Here is a 26,094-nt window from a genome sequence, read left to right as displayed (position 1 = left end):
ATTCAAGCAAGAGAGACTTACTCTTGGAAATTTCCTCTAACTTGAGAATCCATTGGCAGGCAGTTGATGTTCAGTGAGAAAATGGGCTTTTAGACATGACCACAGGCCTCATGTTGGGGCAGTTCAGGAGATTTTGGCTTCCTGGCTTCTTTATTTAGCAAGGAGAGAGTGTGTGTGTGGGGGGGCGGTAAGGGGGAAAAGTAAGGGGGGGGAGTGGGGTTAGGAGGGCTACTAAGGTCCTTACAGAGGAATCCATGTAGCTGAGTTTGGGAGTTTTCTTTGTTCTACATTAGTGCAGATGACTCAGTAAATGACTCAGTAAACCTCAGATGACTTAGTAAATATTCATAGGGCCACTGTCCAGAAGAGCTCTTTTCTTGCTTCACCAAACCTGAAAGCAGCTCCTAGAGACCTGGAATCTACAAAATAGCAGGTCTAGGATGTCCTTGGAGAACACGTATTGGGAGGGCAGAGTAGTTATGTGACTTCCTATAGTGCTTCTGAGAATGCTGAGTTACTTTAAAGGGTCCTTTGAAGTTCTAACTCAGTTCAGATGCCCTGACTTCAAAGGACATTTTAGACTAGATTAGCATTCTCAGAAGAATCTGAAGTCTTTCTATTAGGAGAAATAAAAGTCATATCTTTAATGAATAATTTGAATATCAGACTCAAATAGTGTTTTTAAGGATGTATAATTCTGTCAAGTTGACAACTACTGACCAGAGTGACATTTGTCGATTCTTCCCATTATCTTTTATAGTATGTTATTTCTTTATAGTAATGCAATAGCTTTCTTAACCACAGATTATTTGTTAATATTAGATCTTATGAGATGATTAAAAGAAAAAGTAAGTTGTAATACTTAAAAGTCTCATGATTTTGTTGATGTGAGAACTCCCACCACTGACAAAAATTACAAAGGTCTTCTTAATAGATGATCTTTCTGAATTAATGCTTTCCCCCCACCCACACCCCAAACCACAAATTCATCACCTGTAGCCAGCCTTCTGGTGAATAGCCTCTCTGATTTTTTTTTTCTTAACTGGACTTCATATGACAGACATTATTGGGCCTGTATCCAAAGCCTCTTCTGCTTGGTATCAGACCTGACAACTTTCTATATGTGCTGCTAAAGTGATTTTCCTAAAGCTCAGATCTGTCTGTGTTATTGCCTACTCAATTAGCTCTACTGCCTCCTTATTTTCTCTAAGATCAAATATAAAATGCTGTTTGGAATCAAAAACCCTTCCTTCAGAACTTAGTCCTGATCTCCTTTCCACCTTCCCTTTTTGCATTCTATGGCCCCACCAAACTGGCCATGCTGTGCCTCATATATGTTAATCTAACCCCTTTTTAGGTACTTGCTCATTGGCTCTCTGTCCCACCTGCCTGCAATGGTCTCCCTCCTCACCTCCGCCCCCTGGTTTCCTTGAGATTTTCAAGATTTAGCTCAAATCCTACCTTCTGCAGGAAGCCTTTCCCTATATCAACTGCTCCTAGTGCCTTCTCTCTCAATTACTTTCCACTTCCACTGTTATGTTTGTGTGCTGTCTGTTCTATTAGAAATGTGAACTTCTAGGCAGCAGGGCAACATAATGGATAGAGTAATGGGCCTGGAGCAAGGAAGACCTGAGTTCAAATCCTGCCTCAGCCAGTTACTAGCATAGTGTCCCTGGGCAAAGTAATTTAACCTCTGCCTCAATTTTCTCAGCTGTGAAATGTAAGTAATAGCATCTAATTCCCAGAGCTTTTGTGAAGATCAAATGGCATATTTGTAAACCATTTAGCATAGTGCCTGGCCCATAGATTAAAAAACCTTGTTTTCCTTTTCTTTGACTTTCCTCTTGAAAGCAGGGACTGTGTTTGCCGTTCTTTGTATCCCTAGCCTTAATATAGTGTCTGGCACATTGTAGGAGCTTAATCAATCTTGTCAACTGACTGGCTTTATTGGGAGGGATTGGGGGGGGGGGGTGTGGGTCAAGACCTTTAATTTTATCAAGTCAGGAAACTCCCATAGAGAAAACTTTGCCTTCTACTAGAACAGATCAGCAGGTGTTTGTGTAACTGGTAATCTTGATAGTGTTGTGTAGGGCACTGAAAGGGCCCAAACAGCTTAAACTCAGGTCTTTCTGACCCCAAGACAAGCTTTATCTATTATACTGTGTTATCTCCAGTAAACTCTGTGTGTAAATGGCTGTTATAAAGTAAAATCAGCATTACCCCAAGCTTCGTTTTGGGTGTTAACAATGTTGGAGTTGAGGGATACTGGCTGCCTAGGGAAAGCTTCATAAATATGAGCAATTGCTTGACTGTAGCTGAATGACAAAAATAACTTGGTTTGTATTTTTCCTGGTCCATTTGAAAGTAAACAGCGGTGAACCAATGTTAAAGTTAGCAATTCCATTTATTCCTCTATCCTGACCTTCCTCTTTCTGCCCCCTACCCTCATTCAGTAGTAGTCCCTGTCTTTAAGACTCCAACACTAGTCACCTGTACTTACATTGGTCTATTGACTATAAGTCCCCCCACCATTATGTCAGCAGAACATTCACATTTTAAGCCTTTTATATCTAGTTATGGAATAAAAAGCTCTTGGAGGGCTTTTTGGATTGATTGGTGCTTAATGAATGTTACTGGATTTGAAAGCTTTTTCCCTGTAGCCTTATTAAGAACTAATAAAGTGGTTGGGATGTTTGGGGTACTGAGGTGATGGTAAAAATGTATAAAGGGGCAGCTAAAACCACTCTAGAACTGTTTGGTTGACCCTGAAAGTAAACTGGAGATAATCCTTTTAGCTTGATTTGGGAATAGGGCCTGAAGGAATGCTCACAACTAAGAATATGTTGCCTTGGGAACTGCTAGGGGGCCCAGGAGTCTGTGTCACTTATTTCTAATCATACAAGATTTGGCTCCTGGCCCATCACAGCATAGGTCTGAGGCTAGCATGCCTCCTCCCTCCCAAATTCATTCTTCTCTATTTCCTGTAACTTCTTTCTCTGCTTCAAGACAAGATTTTTTCTCCTATTAATATCTAGTGATTTCTTTTAAAAAATAGCTATAACTTCCCTTTTGTGACATCCTGGGTGTTAGCTTTCAACTGTCTATATTACTTCCATTTCTGGTTATGATGCTTCTGACAAATTTATGACATTGGAATATATCCTCTTCATAGATAGTATTCCCAAATTAATTTTTGTTGTACAGTGTAAAATAGAATTCATTTCCAAATCATTCTCTACTAGTTTCTTTAAACTAAAATTAGATGTGACTTGATTATTCTTTTTCCTGGCGGTGTGAATCAATTCAAACTTCAAATGAACCACTGAATTTTTTTTAACCTGCTGGAATCAATACTTAGCTAGGAAACAAATATGGTTTTACTCAACTTCTTTTCAACTAGTGCCAGTGACTAATTGAAATAATTGTTTCTACTCTAGGAATTCATGAGAAAACTGGAAGAGAAAAGAGCTGAGCTAAATAAGGCAACAGGTATGGGAGAAGGTGTCCTGGCCATCTGCCATCCTGATTCCATCACCACCATCAAGCACTGGATTACCATCATTCGAGCCAGGTTTGAGGAGGTCAGTATGGCGCAAAGAGTCAGTTCAATGCTTGACAATCTTTTATAAATTGGAGACCAATTAAAATGCAGTTAATAACTGTGGGAAAGTAATACATTTGTGTAGAGTTTATTTTGGCTGGGGAAGGCCGAGGGAGGGAAGAGGTGTTGTGGAGTTAATGATAGCTACAATTGACTGGGCAAACATCTTAAACCATTGTCAGCCTCTATATTTCATTTTGTTTAAAGTAGAATTCCTGTGGATTTTGGCTCTGAACATTTATAGACAAAAGTTTGGCACTCTTTACTTCATTCCAGCCTTTGGGCCCCTATTAACTGGGTTAAGTAAACCGGCAGTTCAGTATTATTCCAATCATGGTATGTTTCCTAAGTGAGTTTATTGATCATACAAAAAGGTAAACTATTCTGTATCTGAGGTGATGACCATCTGGATTTGCAGATTGGGTTGTACAGAGCTGATGTGTGTTGTGGAGACTATACTGGCCTTCTAAGGAAGTGTGTCCTTCAGTTTAAATTAGTCAAGGGAAGCAGAGGTTTTTCTAGTCCTTAACTTCTTGAGACATAACGTAAAGGACTTGTCTTCCCTTAGTGCCACTCTTTAAGATCAAATAATGGACTTAGTTAGAGAAATGATGGTTGTGACCCCCTCCTTCTAAAGACTTGGTTCAAATTCCTGGTATTAAATCGGTGGGTAGGCATAGCTAATTACACCAAGGTAAGTTTGAATGACAGGAGAGTAGAATAATGAAACAACACAGGAAATAGTTAATGAATATATTTGAAAAGTAGATGTTCTTGTACATAATTACGGTTGCATTAGCAGGAACGGGATTGAAAAAACTTCAGGAAACAGATCTCTGCTTTGATCACAGGTCCTGGCATGGGCAAAGCAGCATCAGCAGAGACTGGCCAGTGCCCTGGCTGGTCTTATCGCTAAACAGGAATTGTTGGAAGCTTTGCTGGCTTGGTTGCAGTGGGCAGAGACCACGCTTAGTGAGAAAGACAAAGAAGTCCTCCCTCAGGAGATTGAAGAGGTGAAAACTCTCATAGCAGAACACCAGGTAAAAATGGACTTTATCTTAGTAATATTCAGGTATCTGGAAAGAGCAAGAAGTGAGGGCATCTCAGTTGAAATCTTTTCTTTGATGGAAATTGAAAAAAATGGGCTGGGAAATACATGTTCCCATGGTTTGAAGAAGGGGTGGGGAGCCTGTGGTCTTGAGGCTGGCTGCATGTGACTTTCTAGGTTTTCAAGTATAGCCCTTTGACTGGTACCAAACTTCACAGAACAAATCCCCTTAATAAAAGGATTTGTTCTGTAAAACTTGGACTTGGTCAAAAGGCTGCATGTGGCCTTGAGGTTGGAGGTTCTCCACTCCTGATTTAAAGGTAGGAACTCTAAAACATGACTATTCACATTCAATGAATGTCCAGCTAGATTTTGGGACTTGCTATAACTTCTTGGACCAGACTTAATGATTTAAGGTCATTGTTATGAAGAATCTCACTATTATCAACCCTCCTTGTTTGGAGAAGATATTAAGAAAATGTGGCAATACACCAAGGGTCAGAAATGCATAATAATTTTTAAGGCTAGAGATCATTATTTGGAACCTTGAAGTGATTGACGTAAGCCTTTACTTGCTTTTGTTTATCCATCATGTACTCTAGGGTCCTTCCCCAGCTGGCCTACTTCTTCTTATTCATACGTCGCATTCTTTCTCCAGTCTCTGTGCCTTTGCACAGAGGGTGTCCCCCATCCTTGAATTTACTTCCTCCTCACCTCCACATCTTAGAAGCCCCAGCTCCCTTCAACATTCTGTTCAAGTGTCATCTCCTCCAGAAGTTCTTCCCTGATTCCTCCAATTTATATATAGTGTATTTACCTGAGCGTGTACACTTTGTCCCTCCCCCCCACCCCAAAACACAGAACGATAGAATATAAGCTCCCTGAGGCCTGGGAATATTTCATTTTGTCTTTGTGATCATGATGCCTAGCATAGTGCCTGGCAAAACCCAGTTATTTTGTATGGTAAGTGCACTATTGGAAGTCATAAATTGTAGACCAGGTACCACTTGCATTGGTAGGAGTTTCTTCCCACAAAGTACTTCACGTCAATGAAATCATAGATCTGGTCCAAACAAAAATCATAGATGTGTATTTTAATTTTTTTTCCAGAGAAACAAATGACTGTGATATTTATTTGCTACAAGGGTCAGGTAATTTCAAAGAAAAACTAAAATTTCTCAGTTAGTAACAGTGGCACACTAAGTAAAGCTAGCTTTGTATTTTTAACCCATTTCTGTATTATAATTTATTTACTTTGGCATATCCTTAAAGCAGCTGTCCTTTTCATTACAGACTTTCATGGAGGAAATGACCAGAAAACAGCCTGATGTGGATAAGGTTACTAAGATCTACAAGCGAAGAGCAGCCGATCCCTCTCCTTTACAATCACATATTCCTGTCCTAGATAAGGGGAGAGCAGGAAGTAAGCAATGATATAATTTGGAAAAATCAAAAATACTTTTCCACCCTAGTAAAAATGACTGGTTTTTAATGAACTAAGATGGTCAGTCCAGCAAAGTAAATTTACTTTTGCATTACACACACAATTATTTGTTAGACAGGCCTTGTTATAATAGATGCTAGTCATATTGAAAATGATTTGGTTAGCTAGTCTCTCATAAAAGGTTTTCATGAAAAAGCACAGGCCTGAGAACTCATGGCACCAGTTCTCTGAAAGATATCTAAACTTCCTCATGGGTAACTGTGACGTGCAAACTGAAAGAATTAACCCTTTATAAATGAGTGTAATTGTTTTATAATGATGAAGCATAATGTATAGTGTGACATGAAATGATTATTGCATGATTAAAGTATGCCCACTTGCTAATGTTTCTTAATGATTAGCAAATGACCAAGTTTACATATTATTTATTCATCAAATGCTTTATTTCCCTTCTCCAGATATCTAACATGAGACTGTATTGCTAAAATGCCCACAGAAAAATACTTAGCCTTAGTGACAAGAATAAATAGGCACATTTTATACCCTTTTATTATTGTTCAAATGTTTCAGTCATGTCCAAGTATTTGTGACCCCATTTGAGGTTTTCTTTGGCAAACATATTGGAGTGTTTTGCCATTTCCTTCTCTAGCTAATTTTTTTTTTGTAGGGGGGAAGGTAGGGCAGTTGGGGTTAAGTGACTTGCTCAAGGTCACACAGCTAGTAAGTGTTCAGTGTCTGAGACCATATTTGAACTCAGGTCCTTCTGACTCCAGGGCCAGTGCTCTATTCACTGTGCCACCTAGCCGCCTCTCTTCAGCTCATTTTACAGATGAGGAACTGAAGCAAACAGGGTTAAGTGACTTGCCCAACGTCACACAGCTAGTGAGTATCTAAGGTTAGATTTGAGCTCAGAAGGGTAGGTCTTCCTGACTTTAGATCCAGCACTTTATCTACTGTGCTACCTAGCTGACTTTTATTATTATAGTGGAAAGGGTGCTGACCTTACAGACTTGGATTCTACTTATAATTCTATCACTAATTAGTGATGTGGTCTCAAATGCGTCAGTTAAGTTTGCTGGGCTCTAATGTACTCATTTGTCAAATGATATGAATAATATGATATATTCACCCTATACTTTACCTGTCTTGGCAACACCAATCTGTGGATAAATAATAATTATTTATACTTATAATAACAACCAAAGCATATATATATATGTGTGTGTATATATGTATATATCATATATATGTGTATATATATATACACATTTGGTTTACCAAGTGCTTTATAAACTGAATATTATTATCTATATTTCATAAATGAGTAAATAACTTGCCCCCAGTTACTTGTAGATAGAGGTACATTTAACCATTTAGCCTAGACTGTGTTTTGAATATTCTTCATTCAAAAAAAGTGAAAATATTTATATTTTCTCAAAGGGTCATTTAAGAAAAAGACTTCCTACATGGCTACACCTTAGAAGTTGAAGTTGGCTTTTTAAACTTTTCAAATTCACTGTTAATCATTTTATAAAAAATATTAACTGACCTTTTGTCACTTAGTGTCACTAGCATGGCTACTCAGTTCATATATCCTATTTTGAGCTAGAGTTTATGCAATGCTACTCTCATTTTTACCCTTTCCTTGAGGGCCCCTGCAGTGATGGTGGGTGACTAAGGAAATTCAGTTGCTTGGCCACGTGGAGGAGGAAGGTGTTATCTTAGATCATTTAAATGATAGAATTCCTATTTCAAAAGTGTCATCAGCAGGTCCTACAATATTTAAGTACGTATATCTCTATTTCCACAGGAATAAACATCAGGGATACCTTAGTCAATACAAGATCATAGAACATCAGTTTTATCTCTCACATAGAAAAGAGCATGCTGACAATGCTGAACTATTGAGTCAATTCAGCACTGGGTTAGAAGGGAAAGTGCCAAATTTTAATACAGTGTTTAGCCCCATTTGAGAACTTGGTCATTTGTGCCATACTAATTTGAATTATATTTTTTTTAATAGGGAAGCGTTCCCCAACATCAAGCTTGTATCCTTCTGGATCACAGACACAAATTGAAACAAAGAATCCCAGGGTAAACCTATTAGTGAGTAAATGGCAGCAAGTCTGGCTTCTAGCTTTGGAAAGAAGAAGAAAACTTAATGATGCCTTGGACAGACTGGAGGAGGTTAGCTAATTGTATTTTTCACAAAATTATGACATTTCATCATAATATATTTAAACATCGGATTGTTTAGTTATTGTGTCATAGATGAACAAATGTTCGTGTGCAAAATCTTTATTAAAACCTAAAAATAGTTCCTTTTACAGAAAATGTACACAATTTAACATTTAAAAACTAATAACGTTGAAAATAATTTGGTTTATGTGCAATAATGTAATTATTAGTCTAAAGTGTATATTTTAGCTATCTTGTAAGTCTAGGGCATTTTTTCGATGTCAATACACCTAACAGAAAAGATAGGACTCTGAGAACATTGAGTGTGGAGTCAGGAATGCTATGTATGAGAAAATATTCTGTGATCCAGAGAAGGTGTGGGAGAGGGTCAGACAGTAGAGAAAAGGTCCTAGAACTAGCAAATGAAAAGTTACTTGTTAGGTAGTTACTTCTAGCAGTCATGGTGCTTTTGCACTAATAGTTATATTATAGTGTTCAGCATGATGACTGAAACTTTGACTAAATTATTACCAAAAGTTTTCAGCTACATTTTGGGAGATATTACAAATTTTGTCAGAAGGGGTTGGCAGTTTTATAAAGAGCAAAGTTCAGAAACCTTTATAGAACTTTGTTTTACAAGTACTCATTCAGGAGCCTTTTTTCCCTCTGAAATGAGTGATAACTAGTGTTTAGACTAAAAGTGTTCTCCTAAAGGACTTCTGTATCAGCTTCATTAGCAGACTACAGATAAAAATAAGCTTTAATCCTGTTAATCATCTTACTATGAAAACTTAAATTATTTTCCTACCCCCCCATAGCTGAAAGAATTTGCCAACTTTGATTTTGATATCTGGCGTAAAAAATACATGCGGTGGATGAATCATAAGAAATCTCGAGTAATGGACTTCTTCAGGAGGATTGATAAAGATCAGGATGGAAAAATAACACGACAAGAATTTATTGATGGAATTCTCTCCTCCAGTAAGTGAGGCTATTATTAAAATAGTGCCTTAGAATACACATAGAAGGGGTGGCCAGGTGGCTCAGCGAGTAAGAGCACTGGTTCCAGTGTCGGGATGACCTGGATCAAATCCAGGCTCAGATACTCAGCACCACACCCAGAAATAACTGGCCGTGTAACCTTGAGCAAGTTACTTAACCCCAATTGCTTTAAAAAAAAAAAAAGAATACACATAGAATTGAAATATTTTTATGTGCCTGTTATTAAAAAATATTGTCTTTATAGTTTCTAGTAAAATAAGTTCCTTCCCAAGGAAAGTGACATTTAATAAATCGTACCTGAATTTATTAGACCACTTCCTTATATTCTTATCTCCTATATCTTATAATAATATCAGGAATAGAAACTAGAATCTACTCCTATCACCTACTAAAATAGGTATTATAAAAAGTCTAAAAATATATCTCCTATAATCCCTGTCTCAAGCTTATTTGTGTCATTTTGCTTTCTGTAAATAGAGTTAGTGAAATGCCTAACCCATGGATATTCAGGAATTATTAAAAATAGTTATTATTCATATTGTTTAAAATACATGTAAGTTATTATATTGACTTAGGAAATAAATTAAGTGACTTTGAATTAAGCTAGGTATGCATATATGATGAATTAATTTATGGTACTTGAATTTCAAAAATCAATGACCATTTATTATTAAGCACTTACTCGGTGCCTGTTTTTGTCTTAGGTCCTAGGCATACAAAGACAAAAATGAAACAGTCCTTGTCCTCGTGGAAAAAAATGATGGTCACCTGGTTTTAATACTAATTTGGCCATCACAGCTGGTCATCTAGTGGTGTAGAGAGGGCAAAAAAATTAAATTGCAAATCAATTTGAAGCATATTTCTGTTGTTTGTGTTTTCATGGATAGAATTCCCAACCAGTCGCCTGGAAATGAGTGCAGTTGCTGATATCTTTGATAGAGATGGTGATGGCTACATTGACTACTATGAATTTGTTGCAGCACTTCATCCCAATAAGGATGCTTATAAGCCTCTGACAGATGCAGACAAAATTGAAGATGAGGTACCCATTCTATTTCCATCACGTATGGTCTTGTACAGCATCCTGCCAAGATCACCCGCACAACTCATTCTGTCATTTTAGTTGCTTCCATGTTTTGTGGTTGTGCCAAAATTTTGCAGTCTCCAAAGTGCAATGTTGGCATTGAAATGAATGTTTCAATCATGTTTTTGGCAGGTGACAAGGCAGGTAGCTAAATGTAAATGTGCAAAACGATTCCAAGTGGAACAGATTGGAGATAACAAATACAGGGTAAGTTTCCCTAAATAGCATCTTGGTTCTTTGATGTCAAATGTGATCAACAGTTTGTCTATATTTTCCAAGTATTTTACACATTTGTTTTTATATCATTACAATACTATATAGAGGTAGTTTCAGATCTAGGAAGTTCCTAAATTATTTATTTTCTAGACAGATTTCTTCAGAATATCCATGGAGCTCCTGATGACATGGGTGGAGGAAATATATATAATCACATACATACATTTGAAAAATATATAAATATATGCTTATATTTATATCCATATATTATAGATTACCATATATATCTGTATACACATATTTATGTGTATGCACATAAGTATTTATTGATGTCAGTGGTATGGGTACATATTTCTTCAATGAAGAAGTGAGATGGTTTAGCAGGTATTTTTCATGATTTGCTGTGTCCAGAATTCTCATCACCCAGAGGCAATCTGCCAGTTACAAGGCTCGTCCTGAGAAGGCAGATTCTAGTCTGTCACCAGACCCGTATCAGACCTTTGCAGAACTTGTAGGAGCTCCCAACACTTGCTCACCTCTGATGTGGCCATTAAAAATAGATCACCTCCACATCATGATGATGCATTGGAATATAAAGTTTAGTAGAGGATTTTGCACAATGATGCCTTAATCTGTATCATTTTCTTGTTTCCCAACTTTTTTTTTCAGCATTTAAGTATGTTAAAGATAACCAAAGTCAGATCTATAAAATTATTCTTGAATCGTCTAACTTAGAGTCAGTATGGTATAGTAAGTAAAAAGGACAGAAGGTCTCGGTTGGGTTGGAATTCCAGCTCTTCCACTTACTAGCTTTGTGACCTTGGGGAAATCACTGATGAAGTGATCTGAGCCTCAGTTTCCTCCTCCATAAAATGGAGATAATCATACTGACCCTAACTACTTCATAGGATTAATGAGAAATTTTTGAAAGTGCTATATAAAAGGCATTATTGTGTACAGTGTGGAAATGATTCCAATATGTATAGATAAAATAGAATTTTCCTCAGTGGTTGAGAATTAGTTTGAATTCATTCAGAATCAAAGAAATTAGGGATATCTTCTTAAGTATAATTCCTTTAAGGAATACTGTCATCATCATCCATTTTCTTTCTCTCCCTCTTTTAAAAATTAGAGTGTGTGTTCATTTAGTATCTAGAATAGTTAGCTCCCAAATGGAACACAATAATTTTTATATATAAAACTGTGAACATATTTATGTTACAATTTAAAGAACCTACTGATGGAGAAGAATTCAAGATTAATTCAAATTTAATATTTGGACAATTGGATATCTGTCCATCTCTATGCTATTTAGAAGTCTAGAGTGTGACAGAGTGTGTTTATGTTCTTTTGGAGTCATGTAGTAAGTTTCCTATTAAACTAATTGTGTCTTTCTTCCATTTTTCATTTATCAGTTCTTCCTGGGAAATCAGGTATAAACCAGTGAAATGTATTCTTGAGTTCCCAATGGTGTTTTCTATTTTTTTTAATCCATAGTCATTAAAGCTTGCCATGGCTCATCTTTCCCCATGCTGTTTATTAGCTGTGGTGTTTTTGTAACTACTCAAAGGATCCCTGATCTGGGATCCCTTTTTCTGCCTTTTGTCTCAGTGAGGAGATTACTTTTAAGGGAACCAGATAATGGACAACAATTTGGCACTTGTTTTTGGTCTCCTAAACATAACCTGTAGCTTCTTTTTCATTAATATTATTAAGCATATCTTATGGGGATGGGCACTTGCTAATGTAAACTATGTAATGTTCCATTAGTTTCAGAAATCATAAAATTAGTATCTAGGAATTAGGAAAGGAGAAATATCAAGCCAATTAGGAAAATATTATTGCAGAGAAATAAAAATCCTTTAAAACACCTAATAAAACACATACAATTTTATGTATACTACTGCTATTTTCCATCTAGGCCAAAATGCTAATTTGTTTTTACCCAATGGCTGTATATCTCCTAAACTGACATATTAATTCACTACAGGTTTTGAGTAATACCAAACACACTGGAGTCATCAGATTAATTTCCTTGAAATTCATATGGACAATTAGAATAGATGTCTCTATGCTAGAGACATATTTCCTTACTTTATATTTGTTTTAGTTCATATGTTAAAAAAGAATGAAGTGACTTAGAATAACAACTCAAGTAGTTCTAGAACCAGTGAGTAATTTTTCACTGTGTGTTGTGGAAAGCACAATATACTGTGACTAGAGAGATATCTCAAGATTTTATAAATAGCACATGTGATACTCTTTAGTCATTCAGGTTTAATAATGCTTTCCATTACAGTTATTTAACTACTTATACTTCCCTTTTATGGAAGGTAAAATAGATTATTTAAAAATTTTCTGGTAAACTTTTAATGGATTTGTTTAACCCATAATTAAAATTAGATACCATCTTTGTCTCATATTTCCTGGCTCAGTAAAGGAGGGTATTACTGAAGCAAAATATTTCATCATGTAAGAGAAAGACATTCACGTCATAATGTTCAGTACCAACCATACTGACAAAACAGTTATGAGCAAAAGCAGCAGATTCTAAAGGCGATCTTATCTCTGTCCTTGGCTTACCATCTGGTAATTGTAATACTTTTGAAAAGGAAATAGAAGAAACAAAGTTTAGGGGATTCTGAGCAAAATAAGAGCCCAATTCTTTAGTAAGATTTGAATGTCTTACCTATAAATTATTTGTTTTTTATACTTTTCTCAAAATGCTTGATTTGATTATAAATTATGGACCAAAAAGCCTTTATGTTGTCTGGTTCCCCAAGGTAATATTCCTTTACTCCCTCCTTACCCTTTGCTTATCAGCACTGAAGGTCTTCTAACAAAAAGAAATGTGTGTTTTTGCTTTCAAATATTAATTTATATTTCAGGATCACATACTTTAGAAGTATTATTAAGTTCCCAAGGTTAAAAAAATGGTTTCAGCAGCAACAAATTGAAACTATTAGAAGGTTAAAGGCATTGGACCTTGAGCTGGAGCTTTGTGTATACTTGTGATGCCCTTCAGAATTTTCAGCATCCTAAATGAGATTTGTTTGAATTTTGCTTTGAGGCCTTTTTCAATTTGAAATTAAAATATGTAAAGTTTTAGAGTTTCTTTTCTATTGAAAGCAGTATTTCCTAATTAATATATCATGAACTATCTGTACTTAAAAAATTCAAATGCATTTCATTTGATTGACTGAAACTAGTTCAGTTTATTTAATTCTTCAGTTTGTACTGAGCTTTGCTGGAAAGGCACCTATGCAGATTGGCATGGAGGTTTTCATATATCAGACATAAATCTTTTAAAAGTGGACTTAACATCTTGAAATCATTACTAATGGGTAGTGAGTAAACATTACTCACTAGCAACTTGATTCCAGGAACTTGAATTTGTAACATTGCCTAGCCAATATATGTTGGAAGGACATATGAAAGTTGTCATTTTATAGAGCAGCTAGGTAGTGTAGTGAATTGAATATAAAACTGGGAGTGAAGACCTGAGTTTGAATTTTGCTGTAGATACGCACTAGCTGTGCGACCTAGCCAAGTCACTTAACTGCTCTGTGCCTCAGTGTCCTCATTTAAAAAATGAGCATAAGAACAGCACCTACCTCACAAGGGTTGGTGTGAGGATCAAAGAAGGTAATATATCTAAAGTGCTTTGGAAACCTTACTGCAATATACAAAGCAACAGTATCATGTTAAAATAAAACCCAATTGATCACGTTAATCCAGTCTTGAAAATTAGTTTAAAAGATCTTCCTGGGCGAGTAAGAGCACCGGCTCCAGTGTTGGGACGACCTGGAGATCAAATCCCGGGCTCAGACACTCAGCACCACACCCAGAAATAACTGGCCGTGTAACCTTGAGCAAGTTACTTAACCCCCGATTGCTTAAAAATAAAAAAAAAATAAAGATCTTCCTGGGCGGCTAAGTGAATAGAGCACTGGCCCTGGAGTCAGGAGGACCTGAGTTCAAATCCAGTCTCAGAGACTTAACACAAAAATTAGCCATGTAACCTTGGGCAAGTCACTTAAACCCAACTGCCTTCCCTCCTCCCCCCAAAAAAAATCTTCCTAGTAGTAGGCATTCTATATTACCTTAAAAATTGCAGTCACTCCCTCCTCCCCTGCCCACATTTGCCATTGATGCCATCTTCTGTCAAATATCATTGTCCTCTCAGCTGCTCACTAGATGAAAAAGAATGAAAAATACAAATTTCCCCTATATTTGTAGAGAAAATTAAGTTTAATTAGACTGAAAAGTCAGAGTATATTATTTTTTTTTCTTCAGTCATATTTCTTTGAGGAATATTCTTATTTCTTTTAACCTCAGAGAACATGGACCATATCTTATTTTCATGGTTTCTTCAACCTCTAGAAATGATGCCTACATATAATTTAAAAATAATTTTTTTCCCTAATGGTTTCCTATAATGAGAAAGAAATAATCTTCAAGAAGCAAAATGATTCTTAGTAGCCTCTTTTTTCTTTTGCTATGCTTTTCCTGTCATCTAAATCAGCATGCAGCAGAGTCTAATGCAGATCATTTATTATGCAAATCATTTTCTCAGATTTTTACTAATAACCATGAATTAAAACAAGAAATTGAAATTGGTTGCTTAAGCTATTGGAGCCTAAATATCATGTTTTAAATGAAAGGAACTATTAAAAACCATTGCTTGCTTTTTTTTTTTTAACTTGTACAGTTTGGTGATTCTCAACAACTTCGTCTTGTTCGCATCTTACGGAGCACTGTGATGGTTCGTGTTGGAGGTGGATGGATGGCACTTGATGAATTCTTAGTGAAAAATGATCCTTGTAGGGGTAAGGCAATCATCATGTAATGTATGATGAAAACCCATAATAAATTATTGTTACTTTTAAAATTATATGAAGTATTTTGTGGGTATAGCTTCAGTTGTTTATTGATTCCAGTAGTGAATGTTTCACATTGGTCTTTCTTTGTCAGCCTAAAGTTCTCAAACGAACTCATGGCAGTCATGTAAACCATACTCTTTCCATTGTTTTGACCTCTTATGGCTAATCACACAATAGGAAGGCAGCAAAGTACTAGAATAGGTCTTTCTAATAAGACATGTGTCCCTCCCCACTTTCAGAAATTTTCAGTAGGAACAAAAAAGAGAACTAATGAAAAGGAAGGCAATGGGCTTTTTACAAAAAAAAAAAAAAATCATCGAATTCCTTAATAAAAAAAAATATTTTCCTGTCTCTCTTGATATTTGAATCTGATAGATCATTTTTACCCCAGATTTAAAATCTGCTGCCAGTAGTGCCTAATCAGTCGGAGAAGCTTATAACAGAACATGTTTGTTATTGTTCTTTCACCTGGGTAAAAACCCTTGACAGAGTAAATTCAATTAGATAAGAACTCAGTGCAGGAAAAATTTATGCTAGCTCATAAAGTAAAGTGAGGTTCAGACAATTGTGAATAAAATATTCACTCCCTCCTTTTTATTCTCTCACTCACCCTTTCTCTTTGTCTTTAAATAATTCAGATTAATGTGGCCCCTGTTACAAAAACCAACTGTTAACATATGTTACCTTTTGTGGTGTTGGTTGTTAGAAAGCCAATCATAGATTAACTGCAGGCAACTCTTTTTCCCTCAAAGGGAAAGAGGTTTTTTTTTTTTTCATTTCTAAGGGAACTCTTATTCTAGAATGTGTCCTAACAGCCCAGAAGTAGAAGTCCTTTGCATATGCAACTGCTATACTTGTTTTCTTCTCCTGCTAACGAGATTCTTTAATGTGATTGGTATCCTATGTCATTTTTTCTAGTTCATCATCATGGGAGTAAAATGTTACGTTCGGAATCAAACTCTTCAATTACTACTACTCAGCCTACTATAGGTTGGCAACCTCTCCCTTCTCCTCTCCCCTCTTTCTTTTTCTCTTTCCTTCTTTCACATTCTTGCTTTGATCATTTTTTTTTTTAAATAACATGCTTCATTCATTGTGTATGGCTTAACACACATCCAACTGGGCTGGTGCTTTTAAGTTCAGTATCCAAAAATTTGACACGCTAAAGGTGCGTTACAAATACGATGATCATCTACACTGATGAAATACAGTGCTAACACGTTGCTCATCCAGTTCTCGTGGAATGTTTTCTGTGTGCATATGTGTTTGTATAAGTGGTGCACCACTGATTATTTCATTGAAGTTTGGATCTGGTATTTGTTATTGCATGTTGGTAAAGCTTACTTTTTCAAGGTGCCAAATGAAAATATTGCTATTTTATCTGAATGTAGAAAATCCTGTTAACTTAATCTTATGTGGTGGTTTCGATTAACAAGCCACTTCTCCTTCTTCTGTAATATTATGGGATAAATGAAATATTTTTAAAAACTACTGGCAATTTCTTTACCCTATATGGTACGTGCAAGACACAGTCCTTGACTAATGGGCTAGCCATCCAAGTGTGGTGAAACAGGTAATGAAATCTACGCATCAGTGACTGATGGATTAAGGATATTTTAGCATGTGGGCTTTTCATTTTCATGCTGACTCTTTTAAATAGCGAGTTGTTCTTGCTGGTGTGAAGTGTTAGAATAAGCACGCTCTCCTTTTGTACTTGCCTATGTCCAAAAGGAATGCATTATAGAGTGATGCATTTGACTTTTTGTTGAGCTGGGTTGGAGCTAGCATGGCAAAAAAGAATTTTCTTGAAATATGTTGACCAATGACCTCATTGAATTTCTCTTCTTCAATTAAATGCCTTTTTTCCCCCACATGTGTACTTCAGCTAAAGGAAGAACAAACATGGAACTCCGTGAAAAGTTCATTTTAGCAGATGGTGCCAGTCAGACAGCTATGGCAGCTTTCCGACCCAGGGGACGGAGATCACGACCGTCATCCAGAGGAGCTTCCCCTAATAGATCAACTTCAATGTCCAGCCCTGCTGGTCAGGGAGCCTCACCTCAGGCCCCCATGATGAGCACCCCTAAGGTAGGAGTCAGTTCAGGAAATGTTTTCTCTCTGTAGAATAACTAGATTCATCATGACCTTAAATGCTAAATTGATCTTCTCAGAGTCAGACTAGATTGGTCAGTGTTTTCGTTTTTCATGTGAAATGGCACGCAGAAAAACATTATTCTTATGGTGCTGTGTTTACAGTTACTTTAATTCATTTTTTAAAATTTCATTTTCATGTATGTTTTGCTACCTGACTTTTCTGCTTTTTAAAATTATGTCCACTCCTACTGTGAAATGTGATCTCTTTGCTTTAGTGATCTTTTGTTTATAGTTTTGCTTTTTTCTCCTGTCCTTTATATTTGATTTGCCATTGTTTCATACAGATAGTCCAGCCTTTAATACGCAATTATGGTAAACCATGGTTAACAAACAGCAAAACGTCAACTCCTAAACCAGCAGAATCCTCAGACTTTCAAGTGTCATCTGCAGAGGTATAGTAAGGACCTAGACTCTAGACTGACCAACTTCTTTAAAACTAACAGGCCACTAACTAACATGTACTGTCTTTCTGGTTTGTATATATGGAATTTTAAATTTTAAACTTTAAATTTTAAACTCCATTTTAAACTTCTAAAGAATGAATATCTTCTTTCCTCTGCCATTTTTCTATCTTCAGTTCTTTTTTTTTCTTGTATCATAATGTTTAGTATTATCATTTCGTGCCTAAAGCTTCTTCTCCATCACGTTTTCCAGAAATTCATCACCTTTGAAATTATTACTGTATTTCTCTCAGCTAATGAACAGTGTTATAGGAGGGGCTACCAATGAGAAGAATTAGAAATTGGGGTGGCCAGGTGGCTCAGCGAGTAAGAGCGCTGGCCCCGGCATCAGGAGACCCAGGATCGGTTCTGGCCTCATATACTTGGCACCCACACAAAATAACTGGCCGTGTAACCGTGAGCAAGCTACTTAACCCCAATTGCTTTAAAAAAAAATAATTAGAAATCACACTTCTTGCTTCTCATGACATCTATGACCCAGACCACATTTATATTGAATTACCATGGCAGTTGTGAATGTGTATTCCCCTTGAAGGTCAAAGGTGATTCAAAGTCCATTTACAGCATTGTATTTCTTCTTACAAAATGTGCATGTGAATTAACTGAAAGCAAAATTTATACCCAGAGATGTGTAGTTTTGGGCATGAAAATCTTCTCACCTGAAGTTTTACCCTTGTTTTCTTGCCTAGTTTCAGCGCTGACAACCAGTTCTGGAGACATAAAACCTCTTATTCTGATAATGATCTAGAAAAATTGCCACCCAGAATAATTTGAAGGACAAATGCTATATAATAGCACTTTTCTCTCAAGGAGAAATTGGAGAGAAGTAAAAAGGCAGGTTCTCCATCTAGTAGATTATGTCTGCTCCTTGACCATTACTTCAAATCACTGCAATTACACAAGGGGAAAGTTGTATTATATGTCTTCAAAGACATCTGTGACTTATAGAATGAATGGAGTAAGTGTAAATTTTTGCAAAGTCAACTCTCCATTATTCACCGTGTAAGGGGAAGAGGGGAAAAAAGTCATCTGTGATTAACAGAATCAATCATTTACATAATTTAGTTATTGGGGAACCTTCCCCCATATGAAAATTTGTTAGCAAAATCTGTTATACACCCTATGGATTTCACTCAGATAATAGAGAGTTGACTGCCTATGAATTCTTATAAGACTAAAGCATGAATAAACTAACATTTCTTAAAATAATGAGAAATAGTGCATACTTTTTTTGTGGGGAAAAGAGGACCACATTTGGAATTTTATTAGGGTAAGAGAGCTCCCAGGATGAAAACTCTTAACACCTTTGCCATAAGTCAATCATTTGTTACTTGGTCTCAGAAAGTTGCCTAGAGAACAGAGATCACTGACTTGCCCATTTTCACACAAATTGAATTTTTCAGAGGCAGGACTTGAATCCAGGTCTTACTGACTCCAAAGCCAGCCATCTATCTACTAAGCTCTTATTACAAACTTGGGCAGCAGTTAATCACGTGATTATGTAAACATACTGTTTAGGAAATTCTCATAACTTTTCTGTTTGGCAGTTCATGAAAAGGACCACCTATAAAGTTATTCCCTTATTTATTTATTTATTTTGCTTTTTGGAGGGGCAGTTGGGGTTAAGTGACTTGCCCAAGGTCACATGGCTAGTGTTTTGTGTTAAGTGTCTGAAGCTGGATTTGAACCCAGGTCCTCCTGACTCCAGGACCGGTGCTCTATTGACTCCACCACCTAGCTGCACCCATTCCCTTATTTTTATACAGAATCCTTGTATTTCAAAAATTCCATACCCAAACCCAACCTATATCCAACAAAAGCTATACTAGGACATTCTTAATAAATGGTTATTCAATCTTTGCTTCAAGATCTTCAGTGAGAAGATGCTCCCTACATTCTGAGGCAGGGTGTTAGTTATACTTTTGGACAGTTCTAATGTGAGGAAATTTTTCCTCAGTTTACCTCTTGGCAGCTTACACAGATTTGCTTTCTGGAGCTAAATTGAATAATATTTTTCTCAACATAACAGCCTTTAGGTACTTAATGATGAATTTGTTTCCCCCCTCAACCTTCAATAAAATATTATCTTCCATGGGCTAAATAACCAGGCGCTTCAAATGATCCTAACATTGTGTGACCACTTATATACACCCTCCACCTTATCATCCTTCCTAAAGTGTGGTGCCAGAAACCTAAAACAATATTTCAGGTGTGTTCTGATCAGGGCAGAGTACCACAGGATGATTATCTCCTATTTTAGAGTTTAGAGACCACCTAGTCAGACTGCCTTATGTTACTATTGAAGAAATAATATCCAAGAGAGGTGAGATCACTTGTCAAATTTGTACAGTGCTTTATAGATTTTCAAAGTGTTTGATTTCTTTCATTGTCACGACAACTTTGTAAAAATTGGTAATTTGATAGAGGACAGAATCTACAAACATCAAATTTAAGTGAATTGTCCAAAGTCACATAGCTAACCACAGGCAAGGCTTTTCTTTTTGACACTACACCATAAACTTTGATTGTTATCTCTGTATAATATCCACCATTATTCCTAATACTTTTAAATATATGTGATTTCATTCATGTGGGTGGCTCCCTTCACTTATACAGATTGAATTGCACCTCCATGTTTCATAAGCTGGAATAGCCCTCTCTCCCCACACACAAAAAAAATCATTACTCAATGGCCAACATTTCACTGACGAGCCCCTCAGAACTTATGTAGGCTGGTCCTTAGACAACAGCAAGCCACACTCAAAACCTTAAAGTACACCAGAACTTACACCTCATCGGTATAGCCTTGGAAGATGGACACTTTTGTGCCATGATGAGGTATGGGATTTGAGTGAAATATCTTGCTATTAGGGAAGTAACAAACTGTGGTGGAGAGAATAGGAGATTTGGGCTTGACCTTAGTCCAAATTTCTAGCTCTGCTGCTTACTACTGATGAGAATTCTGAGAAGTCATTTAGTTTCTCTCTGGGCCTTAGTTTCTTTATCTAAAAAAAATGAAGGAATTGGATTTGATCTCAAAGGTCCCTTTCAGCCTGAAATCTATTATGCTATCTTGAATAAAATTCTCTTAGAACTATATGATATGTTTGGTGAAAATGCTTTTATTATAAAAATCTTTTATTAAAGAGAGGCAGAATGGTTTAGTAGAAGAAAAATCTGGATTTGGAGGCAGAGCCTGTTTTTTGAACCCAGTTCTTTGCTACTTATTATTTATGTGACTTTGAGAAACTCAGTTCATCTCTGTAGGCCTCAGTTTCCTCATCTTTAAAATGAGGGGGTGCACTTGTTGGCCTTTTAAGTTCCATTGAATCACTAAGTCTGTGATTTTAAGATCCTATTGTAGCATAAACTAAGGAATTTCTCAAAATTTCTTAGATGGTTACATATCATATATATAATATGTTCTTATATATACATACATAAAATTACTTTTCTTAAATAGTTACATTTTGTGCCATATTATGCCATGGTGCTTTTCATTTTAATTGATATGACATCAACCAAAACAAAACATTGCCATTCCAATTTTTGAAAATACCAGAAAAGAAGTTCATTAGGCTAATAACATTTCCTCACCAGAAAAGAAAATCCAGGCAGCTTTGGATTCCAAGATTCTTTTCTGTGCTGTGCAGAACTTTGTAAATGTGTTTTATAAAGAGAGAAATATAATCAGCACCCATAACTATTTGTAGAGATTAATTCCCTTTGAATAATTCACTGCATGTAAATAAATTCTTACACTTCTAAGAAACTTGTTTATTTGTCTTAACTTTGGGGAATGTGATTCTGGGAAGAGACGCTGAAACATGTCCAATATCCAAGGGGGAAATGGGCTTAAAAGGTTTAGGTTGTTGTTTTTTTTAACTTTGCACTAAAATAGAGCAGTTGTGGTTGCAACATTTTTTCATTTGGGTTTTCTGCAAACTTCAATGTGAACCTTAAAAGAAGCCTCTCTTTTACCAGGGTGGAGACCATAGTTATATTAAATTCTGAATTAAACTCTAAGTATCAAGTGTGAATATCTCAGCATGATCAGGCATTGCCCCAGAAGTACTCTGTCCACATACCCAAATATGGCAACATCATTTCATGGATTTCCAAACAAACTACAAGAGGCTGGTCGCCTAGCATTTATGTGTTTGTGGATGAACCTTTAATTTCTCTTTAAAACTTTACTATAAATGCATGTATCCATATTTTGAGTCATTTAATGGGATATGCAGCTTCTACTGCTGTACTCACAGATTGACTTGGACTTCTTGTTGTAACTACCTTGTTTATTATGGTCAGTCTTTACTCTTTCAATGTCTTATTTTTCTTTTCCTTCATCAATATCACATTTCATTTAGAGGTTTTTTTATTGAATTGAGGGAAGAGGTGTGAAAATCCAACACCTGGTTAGATGAAAGTAGCTGGTTATTTTTTTGCCTTCTTCCATGAAATCTATGGAAACAAAATGGGAAAGTGAACTGCAAAATGAAAGGTATTGGTTTTGAATGAGCACAGGCTAGTACTGGTACCATGACATACTTTCTATTGGTCACTACAGGGAACACCAATACAAGGAAGTAAGCTTCGACTTCCAGGATATTTATCAGGGAAAGGCTTCCAGTCAGGGGAGGACAGTGGATTGATAACAACTGCAGCTACCCGAGTCCGAACACAGTTTGCAGGTGAGTGCTTTTGGAGTCATTGAGAGTCAGTGGCCCTTGACAAAGTGGGGGTAATTTTTGGAAGAGTAAAATCCTTTTAATTGAATATATTAGGAAGGATTAAAGTACCTTGCAATGGCACAGCAGCAAGGCAAACCAATTTCTACACATGTATTAAGGCTTGAACTCCAAAACTACCCAGGGTATCTTTTTCCTCTTTTCTGAGGAAACAAGTCTACTTGTTCACTGTGATGTGTGATACATATTAAGTTGGGATTCCCAAATGGTTGTCACTGACAAAGCCCATTTAACCTCACTTTTACAGATTTTTAGAATGATTTGTTTTGAGCCTCAATGATCAACTTTTAAATTGTGCTGACATTCAAAAGAATCCATTATGCTATTTAATTTGCATATGCAAATACTGATAGGACTGAAGAATATCTTTAAACTCTGAGGGATTGTAATGGAGTAAAAAAAACAAAACCATAGAAGATTGGCCTTGGAATTAGGAAGACCAGATTTCAGGTCCTGCTTCCAGCACATACTGGTTTTGCAGTGATAAGCAAAACATTTACCCTCTCCATTCCTTAGCCAAAAATTCAAAACACTGTGACATCCCGTGACTCTTGAAACTATAGTTTAAAAAACAAAACTCTTGACTCCACATTTTCTTTTATTGTTGACTCTGTGTGTGCACAGATTTTGATATATAAGAATTCTGTGCTGTGTGTAAATAAGATTTTAGAATTATTTATGTCAATATTTAGGGTGGGCAAAGGGTTTAGAAACTTTTTTTGGCAGTTTAATAATTACACAGTAAAGTAGTTTATTTTTTGGAAGTACATAGCAAATTATTTACTCTGGGTATTTGGCCATTTGGGAAAAATTCTCCTTGTAGCAAATTAGTTAAATAGTGTTTCTATTGACACTGCATTGGAACTCATTGTGCACCTACACAATGTTGTGATCATAGGACCAATGCTACTAATAAAGGTAGAAAGACAAAGGCAAATGACTAGGTTGATTCTGATCTAGAGTACCTGGGGAGGTCACAGCTGGATGACAGATTTCTCCTAGTATGAGGAATTGGCAAATCTTCTTTCTACTTCAGGTTTGTATTGAGCTCTTTTGGGGGTAGCTAGTGAGCTACCCTGCTTTTTAAAAGTGGTATCTAGATTAGATTCTGGTCATCTGAATCATACTTTTAAAATGCATTAGGATAGCATTCTCAATGAATCCATTAATGACTATGACAATAAAGAGTCATAATTATCTTTTTTATAAAAACCATGTTCTCATTCATTATGTCTATTTAATGTCAAATATACCTATAAATAATAGAACTGTGAAGAGAAGGGTAGAAGGATGGGGAAAAGGTAAGTACTGAACTTGAATGTTATTTACTGAGCATCCTGCTTTGAGTGTAGAGGGTCCCAAATATTTGAGTGAATTGTTGTTGTCACTTATTATCTCCTAGTAGACTGTAAAATTCATGAGGACAGGACCTTTTTATTATCTGTGTAATCTCACTTTAGTAAGTGTGTAATATTTGTTAGATGGAATAGAATTAATCCAGTGGCAGCTGGCCTACTATGGGAGGGACCACATATGTTTGAAATCAAATATGTCAGGCCTCCATGTAGGAAGCTGACAGAGTGTGCCAGGACTAATGTTTCTTCTCTTTGCTCTCAGATACCAAGAGAACTCCTAGCAGACCTGGAAGCCGAGCTGGGAGCAAAGCTGGGAGCAGGTCAAGCAGTCGCCGAGGCAGCGATGCCTCCGACTTTGATATTTCAGAAATCCAGTCTGTGTGCTCAGATATGGAGACTGTGCCTCAGACCACCAGACCAACACCCCGAGCAGGTTCTCGATCAACCCCAGCCAAGCCTTCCAGAATTCCCACCCCCCAAAGGAAATCACCTGCCAGCAAACTGGACAAGTCCACCAAAAGATAGTGTGATTGGTTCTGCTATGGCCTTCCTTGTGCATTTACTATTTAAGTTTGTAAGATGTAAAATATGATGTAGAGATTATTGTGAAATATTGCAAGAGGTGAGTTTTAAATTCTGCAGATGGCCTTATTTTGTGTATTTATCTTGTTCTTTTACCTGTATAATTTTTTTTGTTGGATATTTTGGGGATTATACCACATCACATGGAAGGGAAAGAGTTTTTTTTTTTTAACAAAGACTAACATTTGTACACAGCAATGTGTAGAACTTACATGTGAAACTCAATTCCTGTATGTACAGGTAAGTCTGTGACCTGACTGAGAAGGGCCGCATCACTGCATCATTAGCTAACAGCTAGGGATACCTCATGACATATTTTCTTTTCTTTTTTTTAACAAAAGCAACTGTCAAAGCCAAAAGACACAAAATGATCTATTTTGAGATTAAAATGAACTGCAAAAGATGGGAGACAAAAAGAAAAAAAAACAATCATGGATACACACATCTACATACCAAAAAACCAACAACACAAAGAAACAAACGCTTTCAACTTACTGTTATTAAACAGAATCTGTCAGAGAACTCACTTCTCCAGAAGTAACTTCAAGCACTTGCCAGTTCTATAAAACTCCAGTACAGCATTTCTGTGCCATTGCTTTCAATGAGGCCAGAGACCTTCTGGATATTAGAACTATTATCCTTTAAGAATATCAATACGAAGTGCATTCATTTCAATGTGAGGTTTTCTTTTGCTTGACTGGATGGTAGCACTGTATCATTGAACTCATTTTGTATCAAAGCAACCTTGCTTGCAGAAAACTATGAAATAAAACATGTCCCTTAACTACAATGCTATGGAATTAATTTTTTCCCCAGGGAAAAATCAGTACTACATTATTTTTATGGGTAATAATAATTTGGAGTGACCAAAAGAGACTTTTAAAAAAATGGGTTGGTCTTAATTTCCCACCTTAAAAAATTACATTCTGATATCATGTCTATATTTAATATATATATGTTTTAATTTATTATGTATATTCACATAATATAGAAAATGTTAGTATGCATTTAATAAAACATATTCACTTGTACACATCATGGCATACTTGATTACTTGGAACTTATTTTGTGTTAGTAATTGACTTTATTAGAGTGATAAATGTGAGTACAGCATCTCCCATTCAGTAATTGTGTCCCCTTGGACAAGCCACTATTCTTCCCTGAAACTCAGTTTTCATATCTTTATTGTAAAATGAAGGCATCAGATTCTATGAGATTGATAAAGTCTCTTTCCAGATCTAAGTCTGTGATACTGGTACAATTGGTTAGATTTGAGAGAGGGCCTAAACTGAAAATTATAGAAAAAATATGAATAGAACATTTCCAAACACACCT

The 26,094-nt window shown here is 36.3% G+C and overlaps 1 protein-coding gene across 26 annotated transcripts in view; it reads left to right on the top strand.

Annotated features, from left to right (window-relative positions):
* DST (dystonin) overlaps window positions 1-25,795 on the top strand; it is a 454,426-nt gene extending 428,631 nt beyond the window's left edge. For 9 of the 26 annotated variants that reach the window (XM_069070658.1, XM_069070657.1, XM_069070656.1 and 6 more), the window contains 14 exons: window positions 3,438-3,581; window positions 4,453-4,641; window positions 5,943-6,072; window positions 8,117-8,280; window positions 9,090-9,252; window positions 10,161-10,315; window positions 10,490-10,564; window positions 11,989-12,006; window positions 15,285-15,402; window positions 16,375-16,446; window positions 17,342-17,544; window positions 17,895-18,002; window positions 22,642-22,765; window positions 24,440-25,795. In XM_069070658.1, the coding sequence (XP_068926759.1) occupies window positions 3,438-3,581; window positions 4,453-4,641; window positions 5,943-6,072; window positions 8,117-8,280; window positions 9,090-9,252; window positions 10,161-10,315; window positions 10,490-10,564; window positions 11,989-12,006; window positions 15,285-15,402; window positions 16,375-16,446; window positions 17,342-17,544; window positions 17,895-18,002; window positions 22,642-22,765; window positions 24,440-24,702 (1,926 nt within the window). In that variant the 3' untranslated portion in view covers window positions 24,703-25,795. The remainder of the gene's footprint in view (window positions 1-3,437; window positions 3,582-4,452; window positions 4,642-5,942; window positions 6,073-8,116; window positions 8,281-9,089; window positions 9,253-10,160; window positions 10,316-10,489; window positions 10,565-11,988; window positions 12,007-15,284; window positions 15,403-16,374; window positions 16,447-17,341; window positions 17,545-17,894; window positions 18,003-22,641; window positions 22,766-24,439) is intronic. The other 17 variants (XM_069070669.1, XM_069070676.1, XM_069070661.1 and 14 more) reach the window with 4 other exon arrangements.
* Window positions 25,796-26,094: the final 299 nt, after the last annotated feature.

Source organism: Petaurus breviceps, unplaced genomic scaffold (assembly GCF_028583685.1).
Source record: "Petaurus breviceps papuanus isolate PSGF00001 unplaced genomic scaffold, PetGlider_PUasm1.0 90822, whole genome shotgun sequence".
NCBI lineage: Eukaryota > Metazoa > Chordata > Mammalia > Diprotodontia > Petauridae > Petaurus > Petaurus breviceps.
This window is presented reverse-complemented; position numbering and strand designations above follow the sequence as displayed.